Source organism: Nyctereutes procyonoides, unplaced genomic scaffold, assembly GCF_905146905.1.
Source record: "Nyctereutes procyonoides isolate TBG_1078 unplaced genomic scaffold, NYPRO_anot_genome, whole genome shotgun sequence".
NCBI lineage: Eukaryota > Metazoa > Chordata > Mammalia > Carnivora > Canidae > Nyctereutes > Nyctereutes procyonoides.
Genome location: NW_026575135.1, coordinates 54499940 through 54517830, shown reverse-complemented (window position 1 = coordinate 54517830; position 17891 = coordinate 54499940). Strand labels below are relative to the sequence as shown.

The 17891-nt window shown below is 36.3% G+C and overlaps 1 protein-coding gene across 6 annotated transcripts in view; it reads right to left on the bottom strand.

Moving 5' to 3' along the window:
- Positions 1-17891, bottom strand: part of RAPGEF6 (Rap guanine nucleotide exchange factor 6) — a 183999-nt gene that overhangs the window by 25610 nt on the left and 140498 nt on the right. For all 6 annotated transcript variants that reach the window (XM_055301416.1, XM_055301418.1, XM_055301420.1 and 3 more), the window contains 4 exons: positions 16744-16984; positions 14375-14758; positions 6017-6228; positions 1720-1843 (listed from right to left, as the gene is read on the bottom strand). In XM_055301416.1, the coding sequence (XP_055157391.1) occupies positions 1720-1843; positions 6017-6228; positions 14375-14758; positions 16744-16984 (961 nt within the window). The remainder of the gene's footprint in view (positions 1-1719; positions 1844-6016; positions 6229-14374; positions 14759-16743; positions 16985-17891) is intronic.

Genomic DNA, 17891 nt, shown 5'->3' with positions numbered 1-17891 from the left:
TTTTTATCTGTCTTTGTTCCCCACTGGCCTCAGTGCACCAGGCTTGCACCCACCAAGCTCCAGTGGCAAGGTGGCCCAAGACTATGTTTTTAGTTAGCAAACTGGTTTTAGAATGAAGAGGTTACTTTGTTTACACTAGATAATACACACCACAAAATGGACGATTACCTACTTAAAGAAAGAGTACATTTCAGTACTGGCTGACAAAGAAAACAGATTCAGGAAAATTCAGTCCATTTCAATTTGTCCAATCTAATTCTAAATGTTTCCTTTTCCCCTAAACTATATTCTACTTAACTCAGGCCGTTCCCCAGAAAATAGCCAAGTTTATTCATTTGCTCCTTAGGATTTTCCTTTGTTCATTTTTGAAGCACAGGTGATACTCATTATTTACTGGTCTGGTAAGGGCACAAATTCATTCTGTCTCCAGGAAGGAGAATGCTAACATACAAATGGAGTTAGGTCCACGTAAGACAACAGGGAGTGGTGGGGCCACTATACAGAAACATGCAACAAAAGCAAAAACTTAAAAGAACAAAAAAACCAACAAACCCTCCTCCAGGTTTGCTGTGGGTCCCTGGTTCTTAGTGTATTCTGCTTCCACACTGTTGAGCAATGACATGTCTCATTACATGTAGTGATTCGTAAGGGCAGAGTGGGATTACCCAAGAAGAGAACAGCTGACACACTCCCTTCGTCCATATTCAGAGGATCTCTACACTAGAGCAACCATCGGATCAACTACCTACAATGACTCCTAAACACTAATTTAAATAAGACAAAACAAAAAACTTATCCTGACACACACTGATTGATTACAAAAACTCCACCTATGATTTTTAAAGTGTTTTTTTGTTTTCTTTGTAGACCAATTTTTTTTAAGCCAAAGCAACTGCTCTTGCCTTCATTGTTATTTCATTTTGAAAAGTCTTATGTACTGAAGCTATACACAAGCTATACACTGAAACTATACACATAGGCCAAGAAGCAAATAGGCCCCCTAGATAAAAACCCTAGAATATAATGACCCTGAAAATATAAAAATTACTGAGAACAGCCTGATAACAGACTTTCTGTAAGTTTTATATAGTTTCAGAAGACTTTGTTACTACCTTAAAAATCAATTTTAAAAAGCATCCTTAGAAGTTAATATGGAATACAAATAACATCTTCTATTTTTATTAATGATGGAACATGCTTAAATTTGCACTTTCTAAATTGTTAAAGTACTTACATTCAAGTAAACATAGCTCGAGGAAAAGAATACATCTTAAAAGAATAAAGACTTACACAGAAATAGAACTTTAAAAATATTCAGTAAAAATAAAAGACATGTGCAGACTACTACTTTACAAATTAAATTGAAAACCAGAAAAACATATGTCCTCTGTGATAACTTCAATAAGGGTCAGCAATTTTCTTATATTTAAGTTAGTTATTTAACATAACAATACAGAATTATCTACATATTGCAAAAAAGTAATACAGAACCAGGGTTCAAATCTCAGCAAATTACAAGTTACCTAACTACCCTGAGCATCAGTTTCTTCAGATGTAAAAAAGGAAACTTCATACCACTTACCTTTAAGGGGTACCATGATAAATTATCACTTGTAACTGACTTGTGTATAACAAATGGGAGATGGTTACTAAATGACAAATATTATTGTTGTATCACTTAATGCCACTCTAATACTTTTATACACTTCAATGCCATACCTCTGTCGAAACATCATAGCTGGGTCCATGTTAGCAGAAGTCATTCGAACAACCTGACGGATCTCCTTGGCAATCATTCTTAGCTTCTCAAAATTCACTAAACCATCTACTTTGGAGTCATTTCCTATGGGATAAAAGCAACTCTTTGTCAAAAAACTATATAAAGGTAACAGAAGTCAAGTTTTCCTTGAGGGCACAAATTAGAACATTCTTTATCAAACTGCCACTTCTGTTTTCTTTTTTTTGTTTGTTTTTGTTTTTGTTTTTAAGAGAAGGAAGGGGGAGTTTGGGAGGGGCAGAGTAAGAGAAAGAATCTCAAGCAGGCTCCATGCCCAGCAAAGAGCCTGATGTGGGGCTTGATCCCACAACTCTGAGATCATGACCCGAGCTAAAAACAAGAGTCAGACTATCAATTGAGTGAATCATATATATATGATTTAACACTGTTGTCAAGGAATGAACTATTGAGAGGAATTCTATTCCTATGGGAGCAGTGATTATGAATACTGGAAGGTAATGATACTTAGTTTCTAAAATCAATTTCATGATGTTATAGGCACACCTATAAAATGTGCACCTCCTTAAATCTTACTCTCCAGATGCTCAGCCCACTCTCAGGCAGGTACCTGCATCTGCTCTTTTGGGCAGTAGCATATAGCACTTGAAAACTTAGGTTTTAGCCAGGGGTCACAAAGAGTGACCTAAAGGCTTAATTAATCCATTAAGTTTTCTTGATCTAAAATACTTTTAAGGGCAGCTCCAGTGGCGCAGCGGTTTAGCGCCGCCTGCAGTCCGGGGTGTGATCCTGGAGACCGGGGATCGAGTCCCACATCAGGCTCCTTGCATGGAGCCTCCTTCTCCCTCTGCCTGTGTCTCTGCATCTCTCTCTCTCTCTCTCTCTCTCTCTCTCTGTGTCTCTCATGAATAAATAAAATCTTAAAAAAATACTTTTAAAAATTGCTAAATAAGTTGTCAACATTGAAAACTTCTGACTGCTCTTAAAAAAAGGAAGGGTTCTAGTTGTTGATTTAGGAATAGCAATTATTAGTTAAATTAAGAGGTGGCTGACTCACAGAGTAAACTTTCTAGCCTGCCATTCATCCACCTTCTCTTTCCAAAATCTAAATTTACAATTCTTACTTGCATCAACTAATACAAATTTCCTTGCTCAAAAGTTCTTCTTTAATTTTTACTTCTGTTAGTAGGGCTCTGAGGGAAAATTCACAGGACTTTCAAAATGTTCTACTTTTCTTTGAAGAGAGTAGGTATGAGACCAACCTTAGCCCATCTGATGACTTACCAAGTTCAGACTATAAGGCAAAAAAAAGAAAAAAAAAAGTATGTTCAAAAGGCAATGTGACTGTCTATAGAAGTGTTTTTTTCATGCCTGGCTTCAACAGTTAGTGTTACCCCACTTATCTACTGTGGTAGCCCCTGAAATGCCTCTGTGGAACTCCAAGTCCCTAAAGACAAGTTTGAGAACCTAGTGAGTCTGAAACAAAGCATGGTCTCCCTCCTCAGAGTAAACAGAACCTATACATTGAACATAAGAATTGTTCAGGTTCTCAATATGTGAGTTGGAAACAAAATAATCACCAAAAGTACTTTTCAAGTCACATAAACATATTCTGAGGGAGCAAGTTAGAAAGATATTATCTGAAGCCTATCACAGTACTTCCTTATGAAAAAGGAGTGGTAATGAGACGGGCCAGTAAGATTAAGTAATTAGAACAAGCCTTGTGCTAAGAATAATTAGAAAATTTGAGCAAAACCAGAAAAAACAAGTATTTTAAAGGCATCAAAAAGCTATCGAGGCTGTGTAGATTTTGAAAAGGAATAAAGATCAGGGGAAGGTTTACCATTTCCTGGTGCTTGATCCTAGGGGCATCTACTGATTCAGAAGAGGCAGATGACAAGCTTAAAAAACTAAGCAGTGCCACCTCAACTTATAAGGTTAGAGGAAAACAACTTAAGTCCTGGTAAACCTCCAATGCTTTAGGTTGGGATCCTGAAGAGCTATCCTGGGATTAAGGATGAACTAAATGTGACTAGGATACAAGTTCAGCATTAAATTATCTCCAAATGTGAAAAGGGATTAAGGTGACTTTTGGGTTGCTAGCATACCTAGCTGTCTGACAAAAGTAAGCTTTAATTCTCTCTGGAGGAATGGAACATCATTTTAGAGACTTTAACTATGTTAAATATGTACAAAGATACATATTTTGTTCTCAGCATTGAGAACTCTGGCAGAGAATATAAAGATAAAAAAATGTAAATTGGGATCCCTGGGTGGCGCAGTGGTTTGGCGCCTGCCTTTGGCCCAGGGCGCAATCCTGGAGACCCGGGATGGAATCCCACGTCGGGCTCCTGGTGCGTGGAGCCTGCTTCTCCCTCTGCCTGTGTCTCTGCCTCTCTCTCTATCATAAATAATAAAAATTAAAAAAAAATTTATAAAAAAAATGTAAATTATAAACGTGACCCAAAAGAAAAAATAAAAACCTCATAAAGCACAAGAACTGGAACTAGGAAGTCACTGATATTTTGAATAGTAAATTACATATACTTAAAGAAAGAACTAATAAATAGGAAGAAAATATCCAGAATGAAACTTGATAAAAAGATAAGAAACAGAGAAGAGGGTGTAAGACAATACAGGCAGTCATTAGGTCTAACAGAGATGAAATCAAAATCCCTAAAGCAGAAGTTGGAAGACAAAAGGTGAAAAATCTGAAGGTGAAATGAAAGAGAATTTTCAGAACTCATGAAAAATTACAAAACAGAGCTTTCAAAACATCTTACCAAGAAATCAGGACTAAGAGAAAACCCAAAATGCCACACCTAGTTATGTCATAGCAAAACTAGAGGGAAAAAGAGAGACAAAGAGAAGAGAAAGTTATAAGGCAGCTTTTGGAAAAAGGGCAGACTACAGTCACAGGAACAGCAGGTAAGACTGATGATTGACTTAGTATCAACAATGAACGCCACGACACAATGGAATAGTCTCTTACACTGTTCAAAGAAGACAACTGCCCATCAAAATTATACTTAAAAATTAATATGAAGACATTTTTAGATAAAAGAAATTAAGATATTTCATCATGAGCACATTTGCTCATAAATAGAGTTCTACAGGAAGAAAAAAACCCAACCCCACGGAATTTACTTTACTAGAACAAATAACATAGACAAAAATTAATTCAAGAAGACTGTAGATAAAACAGTAAAAAAATCAGTAACTTAGGCTTTTAAAACTAAGAATGTGCTGTTCCTCAAAAGCTAGCCTTGACTCAAAAGGTAAGTCATATTACACCCAGGATTTATAAGAAATACTTAAAAATATTTTCAACAAAAGAGACAACCTGATTAAAAAAAATACAGAAGAAACCTGAACTGATAACCACATAAATATATGAAAGGGTGCTCAAACTCATTAGTAATTGGGGAAATACAAAGGAAACCACACCACTACTGAAATGGGTAAAGAAGAATGAATTTACCAGGTGTTGCACTTTAGTACATAATGCCAAACCTTTTCCTAAAGTTGACTGTATGAATATCAGATCCATAAATCCCACCTTGAATGATATGAGTACTCAAAGCAGCATTATTCATAATAGTTGAACAGTGGAAAACTATCAAATGCTTATCAGGAGAATGGAAAAATCCACTGTGCTGCATTCACGTAAGGAAACAGTAGTTTTGAAAATCAAGTACAGCTACATTCAAAAACATGGAAAAACCTCACAAATCTAATGTTGACCAATAAAAGTCAGAAACCAAAACCAAACCAAACCAAAACAGAATACTCTGCAATTCCACTTAGATAAAGTGCAACAACAGATAAAACTAAATCCCAGTATGAGGAGTCATTACTTTTGGGAGAAGAGAATGAGGGTGGTAGTTAAGGCATTTTGGTTTTGGCCAGGGTGTTGGTTACATGGGTGTCCTGTCATAATTCATTTATTTGTTCACTTGTTTTGGGCACTTTTCCGTGCCCAATTACTCAACTAAGTGTCGAGTAATTAATTTTTTAAAAAGTTGGAAGGAAAATATTACTGAACAAGGTAACATATATGATCACCGGTCTGATACTAGTGTAAGCCAAATTTATGTCTGAATGCATATAGTTAACACCTAAATTTGTTTTTGTCAATAAACGTGGGTTTTAATTCCAAAAAGCTGCTGCATTTATAATTAGGTAAAGCTTTAGTAACATAAAAGGCTGCAAAATATATGAAATATAATAAATCACAATTCTGTGGAGTTAGCTAAAACTAAAGAAGTAACTTTTAAATACCTTCATGTAGAAATGTCATATCTTTCTTGACAACAGGGAAGAGTGGAATAATTGGAGGCTGCATACTTTGACTACTAAGAATATTTCTATATTTTGCCATGTTTCTAGATGGATCAAAAAGGTCCTGTAGATCTTGAAGGTGTTTCTCATACTTGCTTGGTAATTTTTCCCAAGTACCTCTGAGTCGTGCTACAGATGCCAGGTTCAAGCCACTGCCAAAGATGGGAATAAAAACATTAGTAAGAGACTTAGAGGAGAGAGAAAACTCAGGACAGTATAGCATATACACAAAGTTTCTCTAATAATGCTACAATAAAAACATATTTTTAATATGTTGAAATGAACGGAGTAGAACCATGAAAAAAAAAGATTCTTTGATCAGACAATAAGGCAAACTTCTTTCAGAGGAACTACATTACTTGTCTTTAATTGTGTATCTGTAGCCTTTATTTTACAGCTTGCATATATGAGACATAGGACTTCCATAAAAGAGATATTTAATGTAAAAAAAAAACCTTCAAATATCATAGTTTTGCTCGTTTTATTTAGAAATAACTTTATAGAGACATTATCTACTTGAAAAAGTTTTAAGTAATGCTGAACATAACTGCTATAATAACTGAGTCAAGTTCTAGGGTTGAGGCAGCCTTCTTTTACTGAGATTTTGTTCTCTCATATCCCTAATTCAAATACTTATCTCTAGGTTCTAATCTGTTCCCCCAAATCCTCCATATATTTGATGTCTTCTTTCTACAGGATTTTAAACTCAGCTCTCACGTGAAAAAACATTCATGCCCATTAGGCTGCAACTCCTACCTATCCCTTTTTGTCTATACTACCACCTCCCTGATAGGCTGCCAAATGAGCAGTGCATATACAATGCCTCCATTTTCTTACCAGTTAATCCCTCTATCTATCAGAGAGAGAGAGAGAGAGAGAGAGAGAGAGAGAGAGAGAGAACGCATACACATGCAAGGAGAGAGGGAGAACCAGGCTCTTCAAGGTGCAGGGAGCCTGATATGGGGCTCGATCCTGGGACCCAGGATCATGATGTGAGCAGAAGGCAGATGCTCAACAGACTGAGCCACCCAGGTGTCCCTAATCCCTCTTTTATACTTGGCCACCTGACTTTTAGGGACACCACTGTTAAAATGTTCTCTTGGCTTCTGATTTTAAGATATAAAGTTAAGATATCTTTCTTCCCATTGCCTCTCAGAGATCATCCCAAATGACCATAAGGATGAGTAACAGAAATGAAAATTTCATCTCCACTTCAAGTAAGAGATATCTGTAACTCTTAACATATTAAAAGATTGCCAAAAAATAGTCAAGGTCAAATAGGAGAATGGCAAATGCTGGAAAAGAATGTCCAAAACTGAAGAGCTCCATGAAAGCTGAGCGTAAAGTTCTCCAAAGCAGGTAACTTACCCTGAAGGCAAGAATAGCAACCTCCTATCTGAAACAACACGACAGAATCCATAGGCTGATACAATGAGGCAGGGGCTGGACTGTGTTCTTTACCAGGGAGGGCCAAAGAAAGTACACAGGGTGACAGATTACACCTTGATGTGAAGCAGTTTAACAGTGAGATTGGACAGAAGGTAGAAACTCTGAGTGGTAAGCAGAGCTTAAGCTACCAATCTCCATGTGATGGAAATAAAGGGTAAAAAAATTCACATTCAAGCTCAATTCTTGCTAGCCTGGAATAATGCGCTGGATCCTCTCCCACATGAACCTTCCGTAAATACTTGGTAGAGGAAATCTCTTGTCATTCAAAAAGAAAAACAAAAAATGTATAATAAGCTGCTACAAGGAAAAACGAATAAAGAACACAAAGAAAAATGTTGCCACCAACATTTGGGACTGTACAATGACCTAGCCATGATTTCAAATGAATTAGTAAAATGAAGAACTTAATGGGCTGATATAAGAGCTTAAGAAAAATATGGTAGAAGTTGATAAAAAGAAATTAACTAGTAAAGAAAATAAATGGAAAAAATATAAAATCAACACAGAAATGAAGGCCACACTGGAACCTATAAAAGAAAAAGGAAAAAACAAAAAAGACACTGTTACAAACTGGCACAAGTGACGGTGAGTAAAGGATTAACAAAAGTAGTCAGGAGAAATGCACAGAGTTATAAAGGACTGGAGAGAAAATAATGGATATGGAAGACAGAGGAGAGCAAAAATGTTCAATAATGGGTGTATCCCTGAAGAAGGTAACAAAAATAATAGAACTGAAAAAATATGCAGAAGTATAACTTGAGAAAACTACAGAAACTAATCAATTGATAAACTGACTACGCACCACAGTTCCAGAAAGCCAGATACAGCACCAAAAGAGACGTAGAAACACAGATGTAAAGGTAAATGACTACAGAGACGACAGAGTATGAGAGTAATCTGAGAAACTAAAACAGGTACATAAAGTGCTAGTTATGGAGCCACTGTCTACGAAATTACCAAGAAATAATACCCAAGACAAGAATTTTAAAGCCAAACTGTCACTGAAGTTCAAAGATAAAGAGACACTGAATATATTCAGCAAACAGAATTTCCACAAGACCTTCATGAAATGACCAGAAAACAAACTTTAACCAAGATCTGATTGGAGAGAGTGACTGATGTTAGCATCATGGCAGCCTAAAACATCTCCTCTTTTATCCCCCAATCCCAACAACAAAAATCTGGCATTTATCCATGAACAGTGCCTCTGTGGAAGCTTGTGGGACCCAGGACCATATACCAGGTGACCTGGGGAAAAAAGCCTTGCCTATAAGTGCACCGGGTAATAGGCTGACAGACTCTGGTACTGCTTCTGGAACCTACAAGAAACTGAAGTGGTTCTTGCCCCTCTTGGCTGTGATCTGGGAATGCTTGCAGAACAAGGACTTAGTCACCTAAAGAAAAGAGAGCACTTGCAGAAGTCCAGGTTTCCAAAAGAGAAGTTCCAGCACTTAGCTAGAGTAAAACAACAATAACAAGTTTGGATGCCCTCAAGTAGGTAAAAGGAATAGTTTGATTTTGCTGGCATCATTCTCCCCCCCAAGGCAGCATAGCTCAAAGCTAAACTACACAGCTGGTGATTTCTTCCACAGGGGAGAAGAAGAGCTGATAAGTACATGCCTGGTTTCTCTAATTGTTGTAGGATGCTATCAGAGACACTAATTTCACTCTTGCATCATCCAGATCCAGAACACCCATTAAAGTGGGAGCTCCATGACTAGGGTGAGGGAGCAGATCTGTAGAGTAGCATGTAAGATTTCTAGAGGACATTAAAGGAACGCAGGTCCTGCTGACTGCTTCTGGACTCCAACAGGAAGTCAGCCCAGGAGCCAAAGGGAACATTTCATCTGCAGATGACCTCAAATGACCAAATGGCAGCTGCACTGCACCATGCACCAAACTCATACCCCTACACCTCGCTTCCACTGTGCTGCTGGCTCCCTGTCCAAGGTCCTGAGAACAAGCTCGGGTAAAGAAAGAACGCAGAAAAAAGGCCAGAGTCTGTGGGCAAAGGAGAAACCACAAACTTGAAGTATGACACCACCTTCAGGAAAACAGAAGAGAGGCCATCAGTAGCTAACAGGGTATACTGGTGGATACTTGAGAATTCTCTCACAGAGGGAGCAAGAAGCATGGAACAGGTATATCCATGCAATGTCTAATAAAGCCTTAGAATCTACAGCAAGATTGATAAAAGGCTGTGGTGTTTTTCTCTAGAGACTGTTAGTAAAAACTGCGAGGGGAGGACTGCTACTTCAAATGAAAAAAAGATAGGGAAACATGACATCACCAAAAGTTTACAATAATCCTCTAGTAACCAAACCCAAAGACATAGAGATCTACAATTTACCTAATAAAGAATTTAAATTAACTATCTGAATGAAATTCAATGAGCTACAAGAAAATTCAGAAAGATGACTCAATGAAAACAGGAATACAATACATGATCAAAATGAGAAATCTAACAAAGATACAGAAATCACAGAAAAGAACCATATGGATATTATGGAACAGAAGAATTCAATGACCAAAAGAAAATAAAATGTCATAGTGAACATTGACATCAGAGTAAATGAAAGAGAAGGATCAGTGAGAAAGAGGATAGGAACTTTGAAATAACTCAGTATATGAGGGGGCTGGGGTGGGGAAGAAAAAAAAGAATGAACAAGAGTGAAAGAAGCCTACATGGTTCACTGGACTACCAAAAAGCCCAAATATCCAAATCACTGAAGTTCTAGAAGGGAAAGAGACAGAGAAGGAGGCAGAAAGCTTATTTAAAGAAATATGGCTGAGAACATTCCAAGTCTGAGAAGAGATCTGAACATTCAAGTTTATGAAGCTAACAGATTATCCCATTACTTCAATTTGAAACCACTTTTTCCAAGACTCATTATAATAAAATAGTCAAAAATTAAAGACAGAATTCTCAAGGCAGCAAAAGAAAAAAGACGATAATCTGCAAAGGAACATCCATGAGGCTGTCAGCAGGTTTCCTCGGCAGAAAATTTACAGGCCAGGAGAGAATGGGATAACATACTCAAAATCCTGAAAGAAAAAACTCTCAACTGAGGACACTCTTTCTGGCAAAGTTATCCCAGAGAAATGAAGGACCATCCCAGGAAACAAAAGTTGAGGGAATTTATCACCATTACACCTGTCTTACAAGAAACACTAAAAGGAGTTCTTCAAACTGAAATGAAATGATGTTAAACAGTAACATGAAAACATATAAAAATATAACACCACTCTGATAAAGTTAAATACATAAATTCAGGTACCTCTTAAAAATGTAGGTTGGGGATGCCTGGGTGGCTCAGTGGTTCAGTGTCTGCCTTTGGTCTAGGTTGTGATCCTGGGATCTGGGATCGAGTCTCACATTGGGCTCCTTGCGGGGAGCCTGCTTCTCCCTCTGCTTATGTCTCTCTCTCTCTCTCTCTCTCTCTGTGTGTGTCTCTCATGAGTAAATAAATAAAATCTTAAAAAAAAAGTGTAGGTATGACAGTATCTTAGCCACTAAACTACAGAATAAAGCTTAAAGGACAAGAGTAAAACGAACACACAATATAAAAATGCAAACTCTAGCATGAAAAAAAAGTGGGGAGTAAAAGGGTAGAGTTTTGCATGTGACTAAAGTTTGTATCAGCATGACATAGTTTTGTTTCATCTGTTCATGGTAATCACAAAGCAAAAACCTATAGTAGACTCACAAAAGACAAAGAAGGGAATCAGCACATCAGCACACATGATCATCAATTCACAAAAGAACATAATAAGGGAATAAAGATGAAACAAGGAACTGCAAACTAGCAAGAAAACAGTAACATGGCAGTAATATAAAGTCCTTACAATACCAATAATCATTCTCAATGTAAATGGATTGAATTCTCCTGTGAAAAGGCACAGAATGGGTGGATGAATAAAAAAACAAGACCCAACTATATGCTGCTTACAGCATATAGGCTGACTAACTTCAGCTTAAAGGACACACAGAAGCTCCAAGTGAAAAGATGGAAAAAATAGTTCATGCAAGTAGCAACCAGGAGAGCACAGGGGTAGCTGTATTTGTCTCAGACAAAATGGATTTTAAGCCAAAAACGGTAACAAGAGACAAAGTAGGTCATTATATAATGGTAAAGGGTCAACTCATTGAGAAAACATAAAAATCACAAATATACACACACTCAACATTTCAGCACCTAACTGTATTAAGCAAACAGTAACAGATCTGAAGGGAGAAAACAGACAACCATACATCAGCTGGGGGGACTTCAATACACCACTTTCAGCAATGGATGAATTATCTAGACAGAAAATCAATAAATTGACTTGAACCACACTTTAGACCAAATGGACATAACAGGACAGTCCTTTCATCATTAGCAGAATACACACTCTTCTGATTTTTTTTTTTTATGACAGTCACAGAGAGAGAGAGAGAGGCAGAGACACAGGCAGAGGGAGAAGCAGGCTCCATGCACCGGGAGCCCGACGTGGGACTCGATCCCGGGTCTCCAGGATCGCGCCCTGGGCCAAAGGCAGGCGCCAAACCGCTGCGCCACCCAGGGATCCCCTAATACAGGGATATTAAGCAACACTCCCTTGAACAATCAGTGGGTCAAAAAACAAAAATTCAAAAGGGATGTAACTATCTCTCAACAAATGAAACTGGATACATAATGTACCAAAACCTATGGGATGGTACAAAAACTTTCCAAGAGAATTTTAGTGGTAATTTTCTTTATGAAGCAACAGAAATTACCCAACTTTTCACATCAAAGAACTAGCAAAAGAAGAAACTCAGCAACAAGTTAGGAAAAGGAAGGAAAAATAAAGAACAGAGCAGAAAGGTATCAAATAGAAACCAGAAAAATTAAAAAGATCAGTGAAATTAAGAAATGTTTTTTGGAATGATTAACAAAATTGACAAACCTTTAGCTAGACTAAGAAAAACATGTCAAATAAATAAAATTACTATCTAATTCCAAGCAGAATTGATGGATTCACTTGTGTCATCCCTGCTGTAAAGTTAGTATGTGCTTTATATTCTTTAATATACTTTAATATACAATATGAGAAAACAAAGCAATTAATTTTATAGGAACTACTGAATACATGTAATGCGTACAATAAAATGTTCTTTAAAACAAAAACCTCTTAACTACTTATCTTGGAGCTACTGTCTACCACCTTCTTTCAAATCACTTTCCTTGGCTTTAATGACATGATTGTAACTCTGCTGTTCTATTATTTCTTGTATTCGTTCTCTCTTTGGCTTGACTCTCTTCTTTACCCCTATACTCAGGACGGTCACTAGTTATGGTTCTTAAACCTTTTGCCATTTATTTTTTTACAGAGATCTCTCTTGGTGTCAATCAGGTTTTTGTCACAGACTACTCCAAAACTGAGCCTGTAAGTCTCAAATTCTCTAACTCTGTGCTTCCTACATAGTTTCAATTTCTACCATTCCAAGTGTTCATCAATTGCATCTTTGTTCCCTTGTTTTGGACTCAGCTGTCAAAAACTGAAGCAGGTGGTGTGATTCTTGCATTTTACAGATGAAAAAAAAGGGTCTTCAATTTTCTACTGACACACCACTACTACACTGAAGAGGCAGGACTCAGACACAGGTCAGCTGATTCTAAAGGTTAATGCTAATTTCTGTTCAATACTCCTCCTAAAAATAAAAAACAAACAAAAACTCCCAAAGCATCTAATTCAAGTGCATCCCTGGTTAATTTCATAAGGGAGTTTCTTACTACCATGACAGATTTATGACTATAAAGATTCCAATTCCATCTCATGGGAGTCTAGAACGAGTCATAATTAAAATCTGTGGGGGGCATCATAGATGGGATTAGGACGTAATTATGTTGCTATATAGAAGCACATGGCCTTAAAAATGGACAAAACTACAACTACCCTCCACCTTTAAAATTAGACTTCCTTAGAGAGGAATCTCTTTAGTGATCAGCACTATATTAGGGGAGGGTCAGAAAATACATTACCTACATTAGCCAATCTAGCTAATCATAATGAGTGAGGAGAAGGAAGATTCCCAGGACATATAACCATCCATACATCCTGGGCTCAGATACTATGAATTTTTATAATTCTAATTCTAAGGCCTACCGTGCTTGAGCAACAACATTCTGTGATACCCCATGCAATGCTTGACAGAGGTATCAGTGCTCACCAAATGGTTGCCATTCTTATTATGTCAGTGTTATCATTCCAAAAACAGCAATTTTAGGTTAGAGCACTGATACCAAACTGTGATATTTCAGTGCCAAATCACAGTGAGTCATATATGGAAAGATGCACAGTACAGGAGTCTTGATAAAGCCCAACTGCTGGCCATACATCCAAAAAGGATATAACCCATCAGGGGGGAAGCAAGGAAGAAAAATGGAAAGGCAATCTACCCTATTCAGCAAAAGAAATGTGTGTGTGTGTGTGTGTATGTGTGTGTTAAGATTTTATTTATTTATTCATAAGACAGAGAGAGAGAGAGAGAGAGAGAGGCAGAGAGAGAAGCAGGCTCCATGTAGGACACCTGACGTGGGACTCAATCCTGGGACTCCAGGATCATGCCCTGGGCCAAAGGAAGACACTCAACCAACTGAGCTACCCAGGTGTCCCACATAGGAAATTTTTTTTTTTTTTTGAAATGTTTAAATAAAAGATGGAAGAAACAAAATGAAGAAGTCACTATCACTAGGATGGAAAATATATTAAACCTAAATACTCTAAAAACCTATTAGCTGGGCTTTTCTTCTCCTAGTCACTTAACACCTATGGAAAAAATCAGCTTCATGTCTAAACTATACACAAATATTTGTACAAACTTACCTTATTATTGCAAACATGGAATTGAAGTTCTTACATTCTCGACAATGAAGTGCAATTTTAATAAAATGCTTAATAATCTTCATTCGTTTCAACTGATTTGATTCCGTTAAAATCTCTGAGGCAACCCAGAATGTCTCCTGGTTAACAATGTCCTCAAACTCTTTCAAGTGAGTATTTCCTGTTTTGGAATCTAACTTAAAAAGGTCATCAATGTATTCAGTAGGCTCAATATTACGAAACAAATCAAAGTCCCTCATTGATAGCTGAGTGGCCACCTCAATGGTACTGAGCTGCAGCATGGATAGTTGGCTTTCCTTAACTAGTTCTTGAGCATCTTCATCTGAACATAAGGTTTCTGTTTCCATGTTATTTTTTAAATAATATCTAAAAGAAAATAAATTGTTTTTATAAGTGATTTCACATTTATAAAGAGCACTTTCCTCATGACGATTGTCAAAATGTCATTATACGGATAGTAACATTTTGTTAAAAACATTATTCACTTAAGGATGAAATGGTAAATTAACATTGTAAATAAGAAGACTTTAAAGAGATTGTCCTGTTACTACCCATTTGACATCTATTACTTTAGAGAGTAAAAATGCTGACAATTCTGTGAATTTAATCATTTTATGAAACTACTCAATGTGTCAACAATTGTGTGTTCTTGAGGAAAAAAATCTCTGAGAGGCCTGGATGAAGGGAGGTGATGCAGAGTAGGTACTATATTTTTTTCATGGACCGCATGAATGAACATCTGAATCAAGACTGTTACATTTCTATTCAGAAACTGTTCTTACACTCATTTTCTTCTTCATTTCTGAATCCCCAAGAGAAACAAAGAAGAATAAAACAGGTAAAGGAGAGGAAACCCTTCCACTAACAAGTTCTGTCTTGTTGAAAACCTCACTCTATAAAAAAGATCTTCATTTTCTTCTTTTTACATTGAGAATCCTGTACCACTTAACAGATACATTTCAGAGTTGGGAAATATCTTGTATAGGGGTAGTGCTGGGGACAAAGATGTAATATTCTGTGTCACATATGGTTTTTAGTTCATTTAGTTCATTTTAGCTCATTTAGTTCATTATATACTAAAATGCAACTTGATCCCAGCCTAAGTTTGTGTCCATCTATTTTTGATAATCAAGGAACTATACCTCTTTTTCTTCCATTCTTATACTGTTCACATGCCTAAAAGAACACTATAAATGTGTTGAGACCCATTACAGTAGTTAATAAAATTCTATCTAACATTTATAGGGTAGGTTAACTCATTCATTCTTCTAACATTCCTATGTGGTAGGTTGTATTATCATCATTCCCATTTCTTGATGAGAAAATTCAAGCAAAGAGGAAACCAAATAACGTCCTTTGATTACACAGCCAGAACTGGGACTTACCCACACTGCTGAACACTCTGGCTCCAGGGCTTATGCTCTTAAGCACTATGTATAGCAGCAAGGCAGAATTAACCTCCTCTCTCTTACCAGCAACCATGAGGGGTGAGTCATTTTAAGGTTTCTAAGGATCTTAACTCTATATATGAATTTAGGCTCACTAAAAAGTACATATTATTCTCTCAGAAAATCACCAGAGTAAACAATAAATGTACTATAGAAACAATGTTCTAGCTGATCAAATAATTTACAGAGCACATTGTTTAAAGTTTGAAAATGTTCTTGCATATTCATGGTAGGAAAACTACTTAGAAAAATAACTATAAAAATTCTGCCTTCTCTTGCCCAGAGTACATTTTAGCCATACTAAAAACAAATTTGTAATTTAACACATACATACTCAGATACATATAAAGATAAATATTATTTGGTTTCCTCTCTAAAAAACGGATAGGACTATGCCAGTGGTTCTAAGAATTTATTTCAAAAGGAGAGCTAAAATATTTTAGCAAATTATCCTCACTTTCCTTCTTCCACTTTTGGGTAGTCCTTATGAGTGCTAACACTCTGAGATCCCATTTACACAATTATGGAGACAAAGTGGAAAAAAAGAGGAATCCTACTTTAATTTTAGAGAAAATTCAGTGACCCTAAGGCATGATGTTTCTATTTTAAAATATCTGTTTTTTACACATAATCTTCAAAAAAACATCTAGATGAAACGGATTAAGAGGTATAAAACTTCCAGTTATATAATAACTCATGGAGATGAAAACTACAGCATAGGAAATATAGTCAATAATACTGTAATAACATTGTATGATGACTACACTTTTCATGCTGAGCACTGAGTAACACACAGAACTATCCAACATACTGTACATCTGAAACTAACACAATATTGTAACTAATTAAACTACAATTTAAACAAATCTAGAAATAAGTACATTCACTAATAAACACATTCACCTTCCATTGAGCTGAATTCTATCAGCTAATTTGGAGAATTGGTCTGGAAGTCTTCTTTGTTTTATGACACCCTCAGGAGTAACAGAAACTTCACAGAGAGAATACGTGTCAGATGCACCAGTCAAACCAAATTCATGAACAGCATGACAGACAACTTCTTTAGCTGTAGTGTCTTTACTGATGATAATGTAGCAACTTTGTTGATCTGCTTTGAAAACTCTTATAACTTGATCAGGAATATCTATATATAAATACAAAAGTGTGCCTTGTTATTTTCAAGACAATTAAATTGTTCAAAAAGCAATTTAGAACAAAAAGATCCCTCTGGACAGAGATATACACATATTTATTTCAGGAAGTTAACAAAAATCACTGCTGCATTTATTGATAAATAAATGTATCTACTGTTTCAGGTGACAAAGTACTAACATATAGGTTCATAGAAAAACACAAAAAGATAAAAATTATGATTTGGAAGCCACAATAATTTCTATTTATCACAAACATTCTGATGTCATTAAATACTCTTTGACAAAATAATTTTTAATAGAGGCATAGGATTCCATAACATGTATATTTTTAAATTATCCAAACCTTTAATGACAGACATTTAGGTTGCATATCTTTTACAATAACACTGTGATGAATAATACCCCCCTTCTCCTTCCTGGTAGATAAACCGGAACTATCCAACATGCTGTACATTTGAAACTAAGACAATATTGCAGTTGCAGGCAATCTGATTATTTTCTCAGAAAATACAGAAAGGAGTGAGGAAATGGGAGGGGAAGAGACAGAATTTGCTGGGTTGAGGGAGGGCATGCATATTTTAAAGGCTTTTGAAATATATTGCCAAAACATTCTCAAGAGAGGTTATGATATTTTATAATGCTAGACTATAAAGAGAGTAATTTTAATCACATTCTTATCAAAGTGTTCATTAGGATTTTTTCATTTTGAAATTTCTATGTTTTTCCTTCTCTAAAAATATGTCATTATCTTACTTTATTTCTTTGATTACCAGTAAGATTCACTAGTTTAATAAGTGATTAATATTGCTACTTTTTAAAAATACTCTTTGGTATTATGATTTTTCTTATTGAATTATACTAGATATCAACACCCAGTCTACTATACAGTGGCACAGG